Below are 20,126 nucleotides of genomic sequence, written 5' to 3'. Positions count from 1 at the left end.
AAGCCAGTCAAAATCGTAGCTACTTAGGGGCTCATGAAGTCGCACCCTTATGTGAGGAGTTATTGGTAAGTGATGGCTGCTGGAAGAGGAGAGTCAGTTTTCTTCAGGGATTCAGGGGTTCAATCCTTGAATAGCTATCTATGCTGCATTCAATGGCCTGATAGCATATAGACAACATTGTGTGGACTCAGTGGGTATTTTTTTTTTTTTTTTTTAATAATTGAAAGAAAGAATGAGAAGGTGGCGGGAAGAGAGAGAGAGAGGGAGGGAGGATATGAATTTGGAAGGGAGAAGTGATGATGGGTAGAAGAGAAATAGGAGGGAATGAGGGGTGGATTTGGTCACATTATATGAAAGTAGAACTGTTAAATAAAATATGTAAAAACAAACCACAACCAAAACAGAAAATGACAGATACCGTCATTTTATGCGATCATGTGCCTCTCTGTCCACATCTGAGAGGAAATGACTAGTTTTGAAGTTTTGATAGAAACCTTAATGGTTAACGTTTTTGCTTCAAAGACCTGCCAACATGTAAACTAACTACTATGGCAAGGAAAAGATGGATCCTCATTTGAATGAACTGATTCACTCAGGAAGCAGTGACCCATATCAGTAAAGCTGAGAGGAGTCAGAACCACAGGACGCTATGGCTCTCCCTGTGAAAATTAATACTACCAGGAATGGAGAAGGCAAAATAATGGCCAATGGCTGATGCTGGGACTTGAAACACTTTATGAAGAATGAAATCCTCTTCTTGGTTTTATTTTGAGACAATCTCGTGTAGTGTAAGCTGGCCTTGAACTCCTGATCTTCCTCCTTCTACTGTAGTGAGAATTCGGGAATTTTGGTTTCTTTTCAAAAATACAAAAAGATTATAAGATTATGTTTTTGTTCTAATCCCAGGTATGGGGATGTGGGTCTGCTTCGCAGCAGCTGACTGTGATTTGCCTTGTACTCTAGCAGAAGCATGGTTTTACCAGCGGCCAATAGTTTCTGAAATTTGTGTTTGAGGTTTAGAATTCTGAAAATGTTTCAGAGGGTATAATTTAATAGGTGGGATGGGTGGTTGTTGGTAGTTCAAGGGGGTTTGTTATGGTTTGTTAGTAGTTGTGATGAAAGAAGAAATAAGAAGAAAAAAATAAATTCAATGGTAGGGGGTGAATCCAGGGGGATAAAGATGGAAAAAAGAATAACCCACAAAGTAACAAAGACCTGCTATAAGTGGTGTCCAACTGTGGGCTTGATAAAAGAAAAAATGGGAAATTTGATTTCAAATGCCATAGAGGAAATGGCAGGAGTCCAAGAAATAGATATTTTTCCAAGACCCCAGCAAAAAATTTATTGTAGCTGCTGCCATTGTAATATCCCTGGCTTTGTTCTCAGAGGGAATTTTCTGTTTTGTTTTCTTCCTTCTTTGTCTATTGTTTCAAAAAAGGTTGGAAGAATAGATGAGCAGTTGAAATAATTGGGGTGGAAATGGAGGGACCTAAGAAACAAACAAACAAACAAATGGCTGAAATGAGAAAAAAACGGTGTTACTCTGCTTCCTCTTTTCTGAAAGGGTTGCAACTGGAAAAACTGTGGGTGGGTGTGGAAGCACTTGGGTAGTAAGGAGCACCAGAAAAGTCAAAACAAAACGGCTCAATCCCAGTGACTGAGCAAAAAAGCAGGAGCTTCCCATAGGAAGAAAGAGAGAAAGAAACTGCTGGAGAGCAGTCGGGACAGAGAAAGCCTGAAAAAGCAGATGAACAATCTGATGAAACAACCTGTTGATCTCAAACCAACAGCATCACCAGAGTGCCAGGAAGAGTAGCCTAGAGATCACCATCAGCTTTCCCAGTAGTACAGCATTTACCTGCTGATGGTTTGTAACATAGTTCTGATGAGATACAATGGCATCCTATAGAAATGATAGATCTAAGGCATTAGGAGTCTGTGTGCATATGGAATGCACTTACCTTGTGTGAAACAAGTTCTAAATTACTTGGCTACTCACAACAGAATTATTACCCAAGACTGAAAGGGACTCATAACAGCTGTAGTAGAGGTTGGACCACAACTGCAATACTTAACGTGGTGGTGGGAAGAAGCCATGAATACTGAACAGTGAAATAGAGTGAGGGGAAAAAAATATGGTAAAAGATCGGTTGCTGGGTAAAGGGAGGTACTCTGATATATAAGAACAGATTCAATTTGATGATGCTACTATAGAATAATGTCACTTAGTGGCTTTAAGAATTTGGAACAAAACTTGAGGAGCCTGGGAAAAAGTCTGCCTCATTTACAAAGATTACACAAAGCTCTGGAGAAGTCTTCACTGATTTTTACAAAGATTAGTCTCTGCTGTGAACAAAGCCTTATCAGAACATAATGCAAGACAGGTGTTGATAGAGACCTCGGTATTTGAAAATGCAAATACCGAATGAAAAAAGAAAGCTATTAGACTATTAAAAGTGCAGGCAGTGCCCATAGACAAGTGGATAAGGGATAAGACTGATATAGATTCTATCGTGGATCATGTTAATATAATCAGTCAAGCTATAACTAGAAGTCTCCAATATCAAGGTGGCTGGTGCTTCAATTGTGGGAAATATGGTCATTTGTAACAAAATTGTAAAAAAGGCATCTCTAACTATAAACAAAAAAGAAAGCCTAGGTTTCAAGGGGTGTGTAGGCAATGTGGCAAGAGTTGCCATTGGGCTAATGAGTGTAGGTCAAAAAAGATACGCAAGGAAATTTCTTACCATTGGGAAATGGTCTTGGGGGCCTAGCTTGAGGCCCTACCGCAAAAAGTATGAGCCATTTCAGCCAAATAATGACAAAGGAGACTGAAAAAAAATGTCCACTTGGTATTGGAAATTTAATACAGGATATTGCAGGCAACACAGCTCAAAGGTAAACATCTTACTCTATCCCCTAAAATTCAATGTTATAAAAATAACTACTGGAGTTTATGGTCCTTTGCCTTCAAGGACAGTAGGGATGATCTTAGGAAGGATCAGTTTGATTTCTCAAGGAGTCATTGTATGTATATCTAGGAATTACAGATGAAGATTTCAAAAGAGAAATTAAAACTATGGACTATGTAGTACAGGTGATAGGACTTTTCAGCTGCCACTGTTTCCCACAGCAAAGGCATAGCTGCTCTAGTAGGAAGAACAGAAGGGTTTAGAAATAGTGGAAAATGTGTGTTCTGCAAAATAGTTGTTAATGAACAGAAGCCAAAATTAAAACTGCAAGTAAATGGTATTGAAATACATTTGGTGGATACATCTATCATTTCACAAAGTGTTAGAATTCAGAATGGCTACTGAAAGCCAGGTGGTGGTGGCACATGCCTTTAATCCCAGCACTTGGGAGGCAGAGGCAGGTGGATTTCTGAGTTTGAGGCCAGCCTGGTCTACAGAGTGAGTTCCAGGACAGCCAGGGCTACACAGAGAAACCCTGTCTCGAAAAACAAACAAACAAACAAATACCAGAATGGCCACTTCAAAAGGTTTATATACACATTTTCTAGGAATTGGAAAGTTATCTCAGATAAAACAAAGTATGCAATGGAATAAATGTGTGGGACCACAAGATCAAAAAGGAAAGTTAAAGCCTTATGTGGATGACATACACATACATATACGGGGAAGGGAGTTTTTACGACAGTTGGTCACTCATGTGCAATCCCAGAGACAGCCCATGGTGAAATAAGGGGTGAAATGGTTGAAGTTCCTGGTAAAGGTATTGCTATAGGTCATCAAAAAATAACCCCAAGCTGTGCCAATGATCCAAACAAAGAATTCAACAACTATTGAATTTCCAAATTTAGAAGTGGTGGGGCACTGCTGAAGTACCAATGGGCCTATCCTTAAAATGGCTGACTAAAATACCTGTGTGGATAGACCAGTGGTCCTTAACTAAGGGAAAGTCACAGGCACTTGGGCATTAGTACCACAGTAACTGGAGGATTAAGATATAGAAGAATCTACCAGCTCATAGAACTCCCCTGTATTTGTTATAAAAGAGAGAGAGAGAGAGAGAGAGAGAGAGAGAGAGAGAGAGAGAGAAAGAGAATGAAGGAAGGAAGGGAGGGAAGGAAGAAAGGAAGGAAGAAAGGAAGGAAGGGAGGAAGGGAGGAAGGAAGGAAGGAAGGAAGGAAGGAAGGAAGGAAGGAAGGAAGGAATGAATCAGGGAAATAAAGAGTGTTGACAGTTTATGAATCACTCTCATCTGAAGTTCACTCCCTGGAAATATCAGAACCTGGACCAGCAATGGATCATCAGACAACATCTACAGGAACAGTCAAAAATCAGACTAGTAAATGACTCTGGAGATTAGATATCTATTTTGTGTTACCTTGAGCTGCTGAGGTGCACGCTCCAGTACAACACATATGAACTTTAATTAGAACTACAGACTAGAGCTTAATTACTAATATCATAGCTTATGGTTCCCCTACCCTCACATTTGACTTATGTAAATTGTTTGGGCCCAAACTGAAGAGGCACCCAAAGACTACAAACATATGTTTTCTCATTCTCTAGGTCTTTTGGATGTGGGATCCAGAGTATGGAAAATAGTTTGGCCACCCTTCAGGTATGTCTGTTCCTTTTTCTTTTTTCTTTTTCTTTTTGCTTTTCCATCAATGATTTGGCTCACTGTAACAACTCTAAGGGGAGAATGTTGAGATCTGTCCCCAACCCCAGCATAGTTGTAGCCATTTTGTTCCATGACCGATAGCTATTTAATACTGTTGCTGTAATATGCCTACCAGTCATTGACAGGAAAAAAATTGACTCAGAGTAGGGTCATGTTGACGCCATACCCTGTGATGTTCAGTATGTTCTGAGTTTTGGTAATCTTAAGAAATTCAACAACCATAAACTCCACTTAGGACAAATCAGAATAAGGGTCAGTTAGAACTGTTTTCATTAGCTAGCCAAAATAGTTTGAGTCAGAGCCAACTACCAGGCAGCACTTCCTGCACCTGCCCATGAGCTCACTGTATTTTTTTCCTTTATAAGCTGGCCCTGAGAAATGTTTGAGGTCATACCCTCAGCCCCTGAATTCTGTGCTATGCTGTGCTTATATCCTGACCTTAGGGTATGCATTTAATAAGCCACCTCAGTCTGACAGAGATTAGTGTTTGTGTGGTTTGTGGGGCAACTCCTGGACCCCAACACTCTTAATGATTTTCAAAATTTAATGGGAGATATTAATTGGCTATAACCTACCATTAAATTAACTACTTAAATATAAGTAATTTGTTTCAAATGTTACAAGGAGATCCAGATTTAAGCAGTCCAAGATGGTTAACAGCTAAAACAAAAAGAGAGTGTATTCTGGTAGAACATAAACTGCAAGATGCATATGTGGATCACAGAGATCTCAAACTTGATTTGTGTTTTGGTTATTTTGCCTTCAACTCATTCTCCTCCTGGGCTCACTATGTGAAGGGAAGACAATATTATAAGACAGAATTTCTTATCACACAACAAAGTAAAAAGACTTATATAGAAAAAGTTTCTGATTTAATCACAAAAGATAGAATAAGACTATGTCAATTATCAGAAACAGACCTGACAGCAATCATAATACCTTACACTAATGCTGAGATTATGTCATTATGGGTAATCAATGAAGATTGACAATGAGCTTATAAGCAACAACTTGAGAGAAATTAAGAGCAAATATCCTCAAAGGGAAATGTATTCAGTTTATAAAGAGAACTAATTGGATCTTCCATGTATTGTAAAAGGAATGCCAATTCCTGAAGCATCTATATTCTATACTGATGCAAAGAATTTGAGAATGTCAGGCTATAAGCCATATGAAAAAATAAAAGTAATTAATTCAAAGCCCATGTACTTCAGTTAAAAAAATCAGAGCTGTATGCAATTTTTATGGTATTATTAAATTTTCCTGAATCCTTTAATATAATTACTGACTGATTTATTCAATTCTACATATAGAAACTACTAAATTTGTTCCAGATAAGTCAAAATTAACTTTGTTATAGAAGCTATCCATTGTATATCACTCATATTTGTTCTCATAAAGGCTTGTCAGGACAATTAGCCGAAAGAAATGAAGAAATCAATCAATTATTATTAGGAAATGCGTTAGAAGCCTAAAATTTTCATGAAAAGCACCATGTTAACAGGGAAGGTTTAAAGAAAATTCTTTCTATCACCTGGCAACAAGCCAAAGAAATTATAAAAAAAAAAAAAAAAAAAAAAAAAAAAAAAAAAAAAAAAAAAAAAAAAAGAGAGAGAGAGAGAAGAAAAGAAAAAGAAAGAAATAGGGCACATGGGTGTGTTTCATTTTGCAGAATTTGGACAGCTAAAGTATGTATACCATACCACTGATACATATTCAAGGTTTCAATGTGCAGCTGCTTTGAGTTCTGAGAAGGCTAATCTGTAATGGCTGGAAGTAATGGTTACTATGGGCATGCCTGTACGATTAAGACTGACAATCCCCTAGATATGCCTCCAGTAATATGAAATAACTCTTTGTATCTTATAATATAAAGCACATTACAAGTATGCCACACAATCCCACAAGACAAGCAGTTCTAGAAAGATCTAATCAAACCTTAAAGGAAATGCTTATAACAGCTTTATTTGTAATAGCCAGAAACAGAATATGGTTCATTTACATAATGGAGTACTATTCAGTTGTTAAAAACAAGGACATCATAAGTATTGCAGGCAAATGGATGGAATTAGAAAATATCATCCTGAGTGAGGTAACCTAGACCCAAAAGGACATGCATGATATCTTAGTCAGGGTTTCTATTCCTGCACAACACCATGACCATGAAGCAAGTTGGGGAGGAAAGGGTTTATTTGGCTTACTTCCACATTGCTGTTTATCACAAAGGAAGTCAGGACTGGAACTCAAGCAGGTCAGAAAGCAGGAGATGATGCAGAGGCCATGGAGTGATGTTCCTTACTGGCTTGCTTCTCCTGGCTTGCTCAGCCTGCTCTCTTATAGAACCCAAGACTTCCAGCCCAGGGATGGCACCACCCACAAGGGGCTCTACCCCCTTGATCACTAATTGAGAAAACGCCCCACAGCTGGATCTCATGGAGGCATTTCCCCAACTGAAGCACCCTTGTCTGTGACAACTCCAGCCTGTGTCAAGTTGATACACAAAACCAGCCAGTACACATAGTATGTACTCACTAATAAGTGGATATTAGTCATAAAGTGCAGGATACCCATGACAAACCCCATAGACCTAAAGAAGTTAAACAGGAAGGAAGGCCCAAGCAAAGATGCTTGAATCTCACTTAGAAGGGGCAATAAAATAGTCATAGGAGGGAACTGAGTAGGAGAGGGGAGGAAGAGCAGAGTGGGGGTGGGGCAGGAACAGGTGTAAGGAGAGACTGGAGAGAGGGCCAGAGGGGCAAGAGAATGAATGTACATCTGCAGCTGTTGAGGGTGGGAAGGTGGGGGGAATCTCTAGGAACTCCCAGAGACCTGGGATGGGGGAGGCTTCCAAGAGTCAATATGGATGACCTTAGCCTAGATGGGGACATGGAACCTAAAGGTCCTGTAGCCAGACAGGATCCCTAGTGGAGGGATAAGGACATCAACCCACCCACACAACTCCTGACCCCAAATTAGTTCTGTCTAAAAGAAATGCAGGGACAATAAATAGAGCAGAGATTGGGGGCATGGCCAACCACCAATAACTGGCCCAACTTGAGACCCATTCCATGGGCAAACACCAACCACTGATATTATTAATGATACTCTGTTGTGCTTGTCGATGGGAGCCTAGAATAACTAGGCTCTAGCCAGCAGCTGACTGAAACAGATGCAGATACCAACAGTCAAACATTAGAGGGAGGTTGGGAAGTCTTATTGAAGAGATGGGGGAAGGACTGGAGGCCTTGATTGTTATAGGAACTCCACAGGAAGACCAACAGAGTCAACTAACCTAGATTCCTGGGAGCTCTCAGAGACTGAGTCACCAACCAAAGAACATAAATACACGGGCTGGATCATGGCCCCCAGCACATATGCAGCAGATATGCAGTTCAGTCTCCATGGCTACATTGTCTGGCCTCAGTGGGAGAGGATGTGCCTAATCCTGCAGAGACTTGATGCACCAGGGTGGTGGGATACCCTGGGGTGGGGATGCTCTCTCAGAGGTGAAGAGCAGGAGGATTGGGGGGGGGGGTGCTCTGTGAGGAGGAACTGAGGGAGGGGAAGTATTTTGGATATAAATACATTAATTAATTAGTTTTTTTTTTTAAAGAAAATGCTTATAACACAAAAAGGAAGAATAAAGACCCCAGGGATAGAATAACTAATGCTCTGTTAACTTTAAATTTTCTAAATGTTAATGAAAAAGGAACAACAGCAGCTAAGGGAAAAGCAGTGTAATTAAATCAGTTTATATATTCTCAGGATACGTTAACATCAGAATGGAAGCCATGGAACATTTTCTGTTGAAGACACAGATTTCTTTATATTTCCACAGGAAATGTAAAGCTGTGGATACCATCAAACTTACAAAGATTAGAATTGAGCAAGAGAGGTCTCCTGAAAACCTTTGCCTCTGACTCAAAAAGGACTTACTTCATTGAAAACATCTCTGTTCATAATTTCCCACTATATCCAGCATAATTTGTGACTTAAAACAGAAAAGGGGAGATGTAGTGAGAATTTTAGAATTTTGGTTTCTTTACAAAACACAGAAATATTATAAGAATATGTTTTTAATTTAGTCCCATGTGTGGGGATATGGAGCTGTTTCAAAGCAGCTGACTATGATTTGACCCGTGCTCTAGCAGAGTCATGGGTTTTCCACCTGCCATGTGACATTTGGAATTCTGGGAGTTTTTCATAGGGTATATAAATGCCAGAGTCCTGATAGGTGGATTGGGTGGTTGCTGCTCACTCAGTGGGGTTGGTTGTGATTTGTTAGTAGTCCTGCTCAAGAGAGGACAAGAAAAAAGAAGTTAGATTTAGAGATCTCTTTGACTCTACAAACAGTGGGAGGGAGCTGGAGCATTGGTTGGTTTTGCTCCTCCTCTCTGTTCTTCGCTGAGGACAGGCATGGATTGGTTTGCTTTACAGAGCTTTGCTGAGCTCTGCTTCTGGTAACACTGCCATTCAGAGAAACTCGAAGCCAAAGAACTGCTCCTGAGGTCCCTGTAGCTTCTTGCCATTTCTGCAGCAGGCAGCCTTGGGCCAGCTGGGGAACTTCGTGGTTTCCTCAGAATTGAACTACAACTGCTGGTTCATGCATGGTATCTGCCTGCTGAGAGGACTGGACTACAGCTGCTGGTTACTGTTTGGTGTTTGCTATGGGACTGAACTCCTGACAAAGAAGACTAAGCTAGCTCCCTAAGAACTATTGCTAAACAGGTCAACTTCCTCCAAATCCTAATAACTTTTCTCTTCTACTACGTCTGGTGGGTGGTGAACATTTATTAAAGTCGGTTGGAAAAATGCACCACCGTGTCTGTCTCTAAAAGTCTCTTTTTGAACAGGTGAAATATAAAAATAACTAAAGAGCAGTTAGTAGCTCAGTTAGATAACATGAGACATCCATAAGAAAGAGAATACCCCACCAGAAGTGTTCCTCTCTCTCCATAGACGAATACCCCACTACATAACAAAGGGTCCAGGGTTCTATTTTGCATAGGAAGAGGGGAAAAAAAAAGGATCTTTTTTGAAAATTTTGCTCAGAAAAGTACATGTTTTGTTTTGTAAGCATCCTCATCTCAGTTCTAGGGAACACCCATGCAGTGCTGTAGAGCTCTCAACAGACTTAAATGTCAGCCTCAAGGTGAAATATCAGAATTAAGTGGCCAGGAGAATAATGGTCGCCATTCTGCTAGTGGCTTCTGTGCTCTTTTCAGTGAGGCACTGATCCTTAAAAAGGCACTGACAAAAGAGAAGCATGGCTTAGAATTAATAAGGCACTGTGGCAGCCTGGCTCAGAGCCTTGGCCCTAATGACACAGGCATATCATCTGCCTTCCTTCCTAATCCATTTTTATAGAGCCTAGTAGGCATGCCCAGGCTCTGCGAAAATATTAGAATGCATTCCTAAATATAAGGGAAATGTTAAAAATTATATATGAGTGAATGCTTTCATTTTATTCTATTTACCTAATGGAATTTAAGGGGCACTTTTATTTACAGAACACATTACTCAGAATAACACGTAATTTCATCTACTGTCCATTAAATCCACGGGGATTTGAATTTGCTCATTCTTCAAGAGCAATGTTCCATTTCTTTTTTTTTTTTTTTTTTTTTTTTTTTTTTTTTTTTTTTTGGTTTTTCGAGACAGGGTTTCTCTGTGTAGCCCGGGCTGTCCTGGAACTCACTCTGTAGACCAGGCTGCCCTCGAACTCAGAAATCCACCTGCCTCTGCCTCCCAAGTGCTGGGATCAAAGGCATGCGCCACCACCGCCCGGCACAATGTTCCATTTCTATGCATTAAAGGGTAAAAGCTATTCATGGCCCTTCTCAAATGCAATATTATGCAAAAATAATTTACTGACTAATATATAACCATAAAATTATATTATGTACATTATAAATATATGGAAACAAATGTGCTTAAAGCTTCACAAATCCCAATATATAATAGCTTTGATACAGGTACGTTGAACTCCTGTGGGTGCTTTTTTATTTTTTTAATTGCTTTTTAGATTGCCAGGAAGGCAGTCTTTATTGAATTTTTTATTGATAAAAAAACCCTTTTCAAACTTCACACTGATATAGAAGTTATTTTATATGTAAGTTCTCTGTCATTTACCATATGCCATCTTCCTTTAAGCAGGGCTAGTGTTTTATTAAATGGCTGTGTGTGTACACATGTATATAAGGAAGACAGAAGCACATCAAGGTCAGACACCATATTTGGTAGCCAGTCTTGCCTTCCACCTGTATGTGGGTTCTAGGAATTGAGCTCAGATGATCAAGCTGGTATAGCAAGTTTGAGCCTGGAAAAGATCAAGCTTATCTTTGTATCTCATCACATCTAATCTCTCCAACCACAATAAACTATTCAGGCACATTTTGTATCTTTAACTCTGCAGTGTTTAAGAAAGTGACCTGAGTTAGGACACAGACAGTTCTATGGAGGAAGGGGTTTCATCTGACTTGTTTTCAATGGTAACATTAGTTTGAAACCCTACAAAGAGACATAGCATATATTCAGAAAGTAGTTACTGAATCAGTATAAGTAGTTGTGTAAATGTTGGTTGCTCAACAGCTATTTTATTGGTTGACTAACAGTACTTATAATCAATATTAAATGGGTCCTAACAGTACTTCTAATCTATATTAACTGGGTTCTGAATTTTAAGTCATATTTTCAATAGCTGTATGGTTTCCATTAGTAATGTAGTAATGCAAGGCAGACACATCAATGACTTCATAGCTTAACATTGCCCTGAGATACATGAACAGACCTCCCCATGCTACCCTGTGTGCAATACACACACACACATACACCACCCATGGACTAAGAATATGTTTTGTGCCTGGCCCTTTAAATTACCCTATGCTCTCCAATGTCAGTTGCCCCTTGGACTTCTGGGAATAAGAGAGGATATAAAAAGCCAGCAGAGGCTGAGAGTAGGAGAGGGTAGAAGGATTGAGGAGTAGGCAGGAGTAGGGTCTAGGAAACAGAAGAGTAGGGTCAGAGAAGACAGTTGATGCAGGAAAAAAGAAGATTGAGAAGGGCTGGAGAAAGAAGAAGACAATAGTAGACAAGAGAGGAGAAGACAAGAGAAGAAGAAGAGATGGAGCAGAGTGAAATAAAGGACAGTAGAAAGTGAAGGGTTATTAGACGGAGAAGACAGTCGGTTGGTGACAGTTGAGCCAAGAGAAGCTGAACTGAGCCAGATAAGATATTGTTAGGAGAAAGATAAAATAAGATCCCATGAAGGACCCACAAACAACAACAGCTAAAAATAAAATACAACAAAAACCTACAATCTAAAAGTACAACCGGTTCCCATTCTTGAAAGATAAATTCATATATATAGATTATATATATAATATATATGTATATATTTCAAATACTTAACTCTTGCTATTATCACACCATCTTATCCAAGTATTTCTTGCTTGCTTACTACAGATCAATATTAATCTTGCTAAAGATTACTGTCTTTAAAAGCATGAGTATGTGTATCTTCATGAGTTTACATGAGCCTCATGTATGCAGGTGTTCTTGGAGGCCCAGATCCCAGAAAACTCGGTTCTGGGCAATTGTGAACCACCTGTGGTGGGTGTTAGGAACTGAACCTATGCCCTCTGCAAAAATAGGAAGAACTTTTTTTTTTAATTTTCAAAATTTCCTTAGTTTTATTTCATTTTTTACTTCTATTTTCTTTCTTTTTTTATTGGATATTTTCTTTATTTACATTTCAAATGTTATCCCCTTTCCCAGTTTCCCCTGCTCCCAGACACCCCCTAACCCATCCTCCCTCCCTCTGCTTCTATGAGGGTGTTTCTCCACTCACCCACCCATCCCCACCTCCCCGCCCTTGATTCCCCTACACTGGGGCATCTATTGAACTTTCATAGGACCAAGGACCTCTCCTCTCATTGATGCCTGACAAGACCATCCTCTTAAGCGCTCAGCCAACTCTCCAGCCCCAGATTTACCCTGGAATTTAACCCATATCCTTTTGTATAGCCAATCAGATATCCTCTTGTAAATGTGGGGACAAAGTAAAGCCAGCTTGGACATTCCATGGAGCAAATAGAGAAAGCATGTTCCCTTGTAAGATCACCAGCTCGAAGAGAGTCCCATGCAAGAAAAATTCTCAACAAATAATCCCTTCCTTCTCTTTCACTTGAACCTCCTAGCTCAAGCTGAGCCTGTCTACTATAATGGGGTTCTCTATTTTGCATCTTACTATTTCTGAAAAAGTTTGATAGCTCACACTGCCTCCTCCTGCTTGTTCATGTATGGAAGCCTGGACTCTATTAGTAATAGAATTAAGTGAAAATTTTAATTAGTGATATTTTTTAAAAAATAAGTCAGACCTAGTCAACATTCGTGTTTAACCTGTAGGATCTGGTTATATGATAGACACTGCCTTTCTTCTCTTCTTAGGATGCTATAAGGGAGTTCCTAGAAACAGGTTCCTCTGCACATCCCTTTGGAACTCCTACTTTTTCGAAGAGGTGCTGCTGCTCTTTCATTGTGTGTTAGTTGTTTTGTGGCTGTACCAAATATATCAGCAAAATTTTCTGTTTACCCAGAAATTTCTGTTACTCTCTTGGGACTTCCACAATGGCATATACTCCAGGACACAGCAGCTGCAAGACCATACGAGTATGTGTTTATGATGAACTCTGACAGTCAGCTACATTGCAGGCAACTTTCTTTGACTCACTGAGTGTTTTGTGCATGAGAAAATAAGTTGGCCCCAGCTATACCAATTAGGAATGGGTGTCATTTGCGGGTGTTTATATGAGGGATTCATAGGATTAAATTTCCAGTAGAAAGCTCTCTTGGTGTACTGTTGCCCAAATGAAGTCATTTGCTTGCCTGAACAATTTAAAAACAAAATGCTTCATGAGTTGCTTATTTAAAATAAGGGACGGGGAGAAATGATATTTTGAAACAGAAAGTTAGTAGAAAACTAGACTTAATGAGATTTTTAAAAAACAGGTAAGCCATAGTCAATATTTTTGTTCAACCTATGAAGTCTGGTTATATGGTATTTTTGCCACATTTCATAGGGAGAATTCCCGAAGGAATGCTTACTATCTCGCCTCTAAACTCCCTCTCACTCCTAATTTAGCTATGTTCACCATCTATGACATCCATTTATATTCAAAGCATCCTAATTTTGACTTCCAGAGACAACTTGGGAAGGAGCTTACTCCATCCTACAGATTACAGTCAATCATTGAGGGATGGATGCAAGGCAGGTTCTCAGGTCCTGGAGCCTAGAGGCAGGAACTGAGGCAGAAATCATAAAGAAACACTGCTTAATGGATCGCTCGCTCATGGCTTGTTCAGCTACCTTTCTTACACAGCCCAGACTCATCTGCCTAGGGAGAGCACAGCCTTCCCACATTAATCAGTAATCACAAAAAAAGCCTTCAGACACACAGAGAGCAATCCGATGGAGGTGACTTCCCTTTGAGGACTTCTCAGATGTGTCAAGTTGACAACCAATAAGCCAGTACTCCAATACAATACTCACAGCTAACCTTTTTCCTTAACCCATCCTGATCCAATCTGGCCCAAACATCAGTAACACCATAGTCTCGGAGCTTCTCTGTGCTGCTATCCCTTTTGATCATTTGGCTTTCTTAACCTATAGAAAGTTCTATGTTTCTTTCAAAGGACACTTTTCTTGTGAAATCAGCAACATCCTCCTAAACAGTTTTACCAACTCTCTTGAATTTTCAGTACCACATCAGACATTGCTATTCTCCATTCCTTGAAGCAATGACTCCCATGTCCTCCTTGTCCACAGAAAGTGTTCACCTCATGATCGTTGAGGATATGGATATGGCTCTCTCATATCCAAATCCTCTGAGGTACACAGGACACTGCTTTACATACAGGAAGAACTCAGTAGATTCTGAAAGTACAATTCCTGTTCAAATATGATACTATTGATTGATTGATTGACAGCTTCAAGGTCCTTTTTATTGTACCCATTACCTTCATACTGAAAGAGTTGTCTCTCAGCCTTAAAAGCTATCAGGGAGGGTGGTAATTATTCTTCTTGGAAATAATACTCATCAGGAAATTGTCCACCACTCCCTCATGCTTCTTGATTCACTGTAAATGCTGCAGTCCTTGTTTTTAATTATCATGCTCAAAGCCAAAGATGACGAGTACGAGAAGTCGCCGTTAAGTATTTGTTTATGTAAAGAGACTTGAAAGAAATAACATGTACTGTTTTCAGAAGCATTGCACCCAGGAGGATGACTCCTTTACAACGTGATAAAAGGGATGAACTTCTCATTTGTTTAGGAACTGCTTTTCTGAGGCTGGAGAGATGGCTTAGCAGCCAAGAGAACACACTGCCCTTGTAAAGGACACAAGTTCAAGGACCCACATCACGAGGTCACATCTATGATAGCACCAGTTCTGAAGATTCTGATGCCCTCTTCTGGCCTCTGTGAGCACCTACATACACATGCACATATGCACACACAGACACATACTCATAGACATAATTTTGAAAGTAAATTTTTTTCTCTAATAAGCTTGTTTTCTAATATGGAAATAATGAGAATCAGACTGGAAGAGATGAGTTTTGCTGTTGCTGTTGCAAAGTTTAAAGTCTCCTCCTGAAATAGCTGGCATGCATTCATCCTACATAAATGAGCAAATAGCATATACACAGTATATAAATGAGCGTATGGTATATAATATGCACCTTTAATCCTGGTGCTGAGGCGGTGGGCACAGGCAGATCCCTGGCACTCACTGGGTTGCCAGCATGGCTTGCTTGGCCAGTTGCAGACAAGTAAAAGATCCAAAGAAAATATGAGAAGTTCCTAAGGGACCACACCTAAGCTTGCACCCTCTTTCCACATGCACACATATACACACGCACCTGCACACATGCATCATATACCCCTCCAATGACAGACATGTGCATACACAGGTAGGTAGTGCTTCAGACTGCCCGTGTGTGAACTGTGGAAGCCCCAGTATCCTCTGGCACCACAGACATTCCCACAAAGACATCCCACGCCAGCACTGACCATACAAACAAACTGTGCTTCCTGGGTTTCCCTGTAATGTGATAATAAAGGACTGGGTGGTGGGTGTCCTCTGAGCAAATGTCTCTTCCACACTTTCTACACCGATGCTGTGTTCAGCTGGGGCACTGACCTTCCAGGACACTGAAACTTCCCGCCTCCGAATGCCATGAAGTAGTCCAAGAAAATGTACTTATCTAAATTTGCCTCTTTCCAGCGTTCCTGTGGGGAAAAAAAACCACTTTTTTTTAATCAGTCTTATGTAAATAAGCTTAACTCTACTTCTCTGAGCTAAAAATGATGCTGTACAGCTAATCCCCGCATACAAAGTTGCAGACGTGTGGGTCATTTTTCCCCCAGCCTGTTATTAATATCAGACACAATTGTGATTTTGGAATGTGAACTTATAAACAAAAAAGGCTTAAGAAGAATCCTATTAAGTGGCAAATGCAAATGACAACGTAAATCACCCACAAAATTAACGTAAGAAGAGGAAAGCATTTATAAAAAGGCTTCGGGCTTTATCATAAAATTACTCATAATAATAAATCTAGTAATAAGACGCTGACAGAACTGTATACCGGAGAAAGCCTGGGATGTGGAATGAATACTTCTAGGTGCCAGTGCTCCCAGACTTACTGAAAGGCCAGGCATGAACGAGATGAACTCTTGAGACTGCTCAGCCCTGTCACTCCCCGAGCACATAAAGTAACAGATCACTGTTTTAATTTGCTGTGTTTTTATTTTGTGGGCTCCTTGGAAACCAGTAACAGAAACGGTTGCCTAAGGAATACAAAAGGCTTCCAGCAGAAGCAGGGGCATTGACTTTAATGTTCTTTCCTGGTTTCATATAAAAATTCATCTCTGACCATGCTCTTTCCACACAGATAGAGATCCGATCTGTAAATGTTGTGACATCCTATTACATTGGAAATCTTACCAGTGTGTCATCGTCAGCAATCCTGGGCACAGTTACTAGAAAAAAATGGCTGCTGGCTGATACAGATTCAGTTAATTTATGCATTCATATTTTTGGCAAGAAACATAGAAATAATAAAAAATAGTATATGTTGAGAGAGAGAACTTACAGGTTTGAATGACTCAGGTTCAGGAAAATATTTTGGGTTTCTGTGTAGCCAGAATGGAGACAACATCAGCAGATCACCAGAAGGAACTGTGTGATTCTAAAACAGAAATATCAGCTTCAAATAATTTATTTTGAGATACATTTTAGGGAGATTTTTAGTCATTAAACACAAAGCTACAACTATTCTGTGAAAAAGAGAGACATTTATAATAAGTATGAGAAAAAACTGTCCTGGCTAGGTCATATTCTCTCTCTCTCTCTCTTTCTCTCTCTCCCCACCCTCTTTCTGCTTGTGCATGTGTATGTATACATATGCGTGCAGATGCCTGTATGTGTGTATTCATGCATATATGTGTGTTCATGTGCATGTATGTGTATATATTCATGTGTATCTTTCTATTTATATACATGCTTTTGTGTGTGTGTGTGTGTGTCTGTCTGTCTGTCTGTCAGTTTGTCTGTCTCTTTTCCCTGGCACTGTAATAATGAGTGGTCACTATATAGCTGGTTTTGGATATAGATGCTGGGATCTGAACTCAGGTCTTCATGCTTGCAAGACAAGTCCTATTACAAACCAAGCAACCCCCTATTTCCTAAAGAAATCATTTTTATGGTCCAATTAGGAGATGACTAGTTTCTAATTCTGCTTATTAGTCACATGAACATACATATTTGACTACATAGGAGGAAGATACTAGTTAAATGTCAGCTTTTTATTTTCTCAAAGATTTTATTTTAATTATATGACTATTAAGTCTATTTGTGTACATGAGTGCAATTTTGGGAGTCCAGAAGAGGGCATAGGCTTCTCCTGGAGCAGAAATTATAAACAGTTTAGGGCTGACACAAGGGTGCTGGGAAACAAATTTGGATCTTCTGCAAAAGCAATACATGCTCTTAACCACTGAGCCATCTCCCCAACCCTGATGAATTTTAGTTTCGTGTATGTTCAGTGTGTATATGCAGGTTAGTGCTAGTAACGACAGAGGCCAGAATAGGGTTCCATATTCTCTACATTCTGGCATTGCAGGCAATCGTGAGCCACCTGGAATGGGTATTAGAAGTGTGTGTGTGTGTGTGTGTATGTGTGTGTGTGTGTGTGTGTATGTATGTGAGTGTGTGTGGTTACATACTTATGTATGTATATAATTACGTATGTACATATACATATATAAAATAATGGATACCCAAAAAGAAGTTTGACTACACAGCTCTTAGTATTATTAATAATTAGTATAATTAAACAGCTATTGTTTTCTCTTGTGCTTATTTTTTCAATAAAAACATTTTAAAATTAAAAAAATCAAACAAATCCAATAATAAATAAAAAGAATGAGTAGTTGAGGAGGCACCCTATATCAATCTCTGTGAATCTCTACCCTCTAGAGGCATACACATACACGCAACATATGAAATATACATACCATCCACATAGCACACATGCATGCAAACACACATATACAGCACACACACATACATCACACATACATACAGCACACACACATACAACGCACATATACAGCACACACACTATGGAGAGAAATGGAAGGCTGATTCAATGTTTGATTGTTAGTAAATATACCCATATCGATAGGACAAAAAAGGAAAAGTATGTGGTTATATCAGGGGATAGAAAAAAGCAAGAAAGAGAATTCAGCACCAATTTATGACCAATAAAATACCAGTGAAGTAGAAATAAAATGATAAAATGTCTTGAACTTGAAAAAGAGCATCTAAAAATAATTCTATACCCAGCATGGTACTTAATGGAGAAAATATAAAACTTCCCCTTTAAGATCAGAACAAAGCCCTGTTGGACAACAATAGTAGTCAAAAGAAGGCTGGAAACTACAGCCAGTGTGGTAATATAAGAAAGAAGAAGAAGGAGAGGAGGAAGAGCAAGAGAAGGAGAGGAGCAGGAGGAGGAAGAGGAAAAAGGAAGAGAAGGAGGAGGAGGAGGAGGAAGAAGAGGAGGAGGAGGAGGAGGAGGAGAAGGAAGAGGAGGAAGAAGAAGAAGAAATATTGCCCATATCAAAGAATCTCCCAAATCTATAAACATTTCTAGATGTTGGACTGTGAATATGGTCACTTGGTGGTAGATGGTTTGTCAAGTGTTGCAGGATTTTCCTGTCCAATTGCATTAGTGCAGAGGAGGCCTGTGATTAGACAGGGAAAAGGGAAGCAGAGCTAAGGCTTGCAGAAACAGTGCCTCAGGAGAGAGAAGGGGAGAAGGAGAATGGAGGCAGATGTAAACCAGTGTGGCTTTAACCAGCCACAGATAGTTATGATATCATAAGGATAGAAAAATTGTGATAAAGCTTTCATCATTGTCAATTGACTCTGAAATTATTGTATTGGCATCTTGTACATTGTAATTTTATTGATACATGAATCTGATTGGTTAACTATAAGCTTTAAGAGTTTTGATTTTTACCGGGTTACTGGGTATTGTGATATCTAACCGCGAGGTTGGCGGTTCAATTTGGTTACTGGAATGTGGGACAGAGCTCGTGGGACCCCGCCAGGGAATAGTGTTGTAGCCTGCTGGTGCCAGGACTAGAGCAGAAACATGCCAGCTCTTTTTTAATATTTCCCATAAGAGTCAAGCATGACAAGGCCCAGTTACCACACAAAGAAAAAAGGGTCAATTGTATTTCTACAGATAGGTTGTTTAAAACTGAAAACAAAACTTTAAGCAACAACAGAAGATCATGTATATAAACCAGATAGCATAGATCACACCTATAATCCTAGCTCTTTAGAGGGTGAGGCACAGAGATCATTACAGGTTCCAGGCCATCTGAGGATACACACAGATGCTCAAGACCCCCACGCCAAATAATCATATACAAAAGTTCTAAAATACATGAAATATTAGAAAGAAGGTCTTTTTTAAAGAAAATCTGATGTCCTGAAAGACCCATCATGAAACCCAGTGAGACAAGGACATCGATACCAAGTCTGGTATTTATTTTTTAACAAGAATACAAAGGTTGCTTAATGAAAGCTCAATCAGGATTACAGCAACATTTAGAGGAACATCTCTCTGCTTCATTGTAACAAGCAGACCATTTCCCCTCAGAGTTCATTCAAACGTTGAAGTAATCAATAGATAATTAAACGTAAAACTAATCTAAATCCCAATAAGACAAAATGCTGTAATTTATGTAAGATTGGTGAAACTAACTTTGCCTTTGCAGGGGTCTGAATGCTTTAACTATTACAAATTGGGGTTTTTATCTCTTTTGTGTTCTACCCAAATCCCCTGGTATCAATCGGCAAACTCTCAAACTGTGTATAAAAAAGGAAGACATGAGAGC

The 20,126-nt window shown here is 39.5% G+C and overlaps 1 protein-coding gene across 1 annotated transcript in view; it reads right to left on the bottom strand.

The window, feature by feature from the left end:
- Positions 1 to 20,126, bottom strand: part of LOC116074246 (24-hydroxycholesterol 7-alpha-hydroxylase) — an 89,952-nt gene that overhangs the window by 7,649 nt on the left and 62,177 nt on the right. The window contains exons 9-10 of the mRNA XM_031346501.1: positions 16,808 to 16,903; positions 15,853 to 15,941 (exon numbers count right to left, since the gene is read on the bottom strand). Of these exons, the coding sequence (XP_031202361.1) occupies positions 15,853 to 15,941; positions 16,808 to 16,903 (185 nt within the window). The remainder of the gene's footprint in view (positions 1 to 15,852; positions 15,942 to 16,807; positions 16,904 to 20,126) is intronic.

This window comes from Mastomys coucha, unplaced genomic scaffold (genome assembly GCF_008632895.1).
Source record: "Mastomys coucha isolate ucsf_1 unplaced genomic scaffold, UCSF_Mcou_1 pScaffold3, whole genome shotgun sequence".
Classification (NCBI taxonomy): domain Eukaryota; kingdom Metazoa; phylum Chordata; class Mammalia; order Rodentia; family Muridae; genus Mastomys; species Mastomys coucha.
This window is presented reverse-complemented; position numbering and strand designations above follow the sequence as displayed.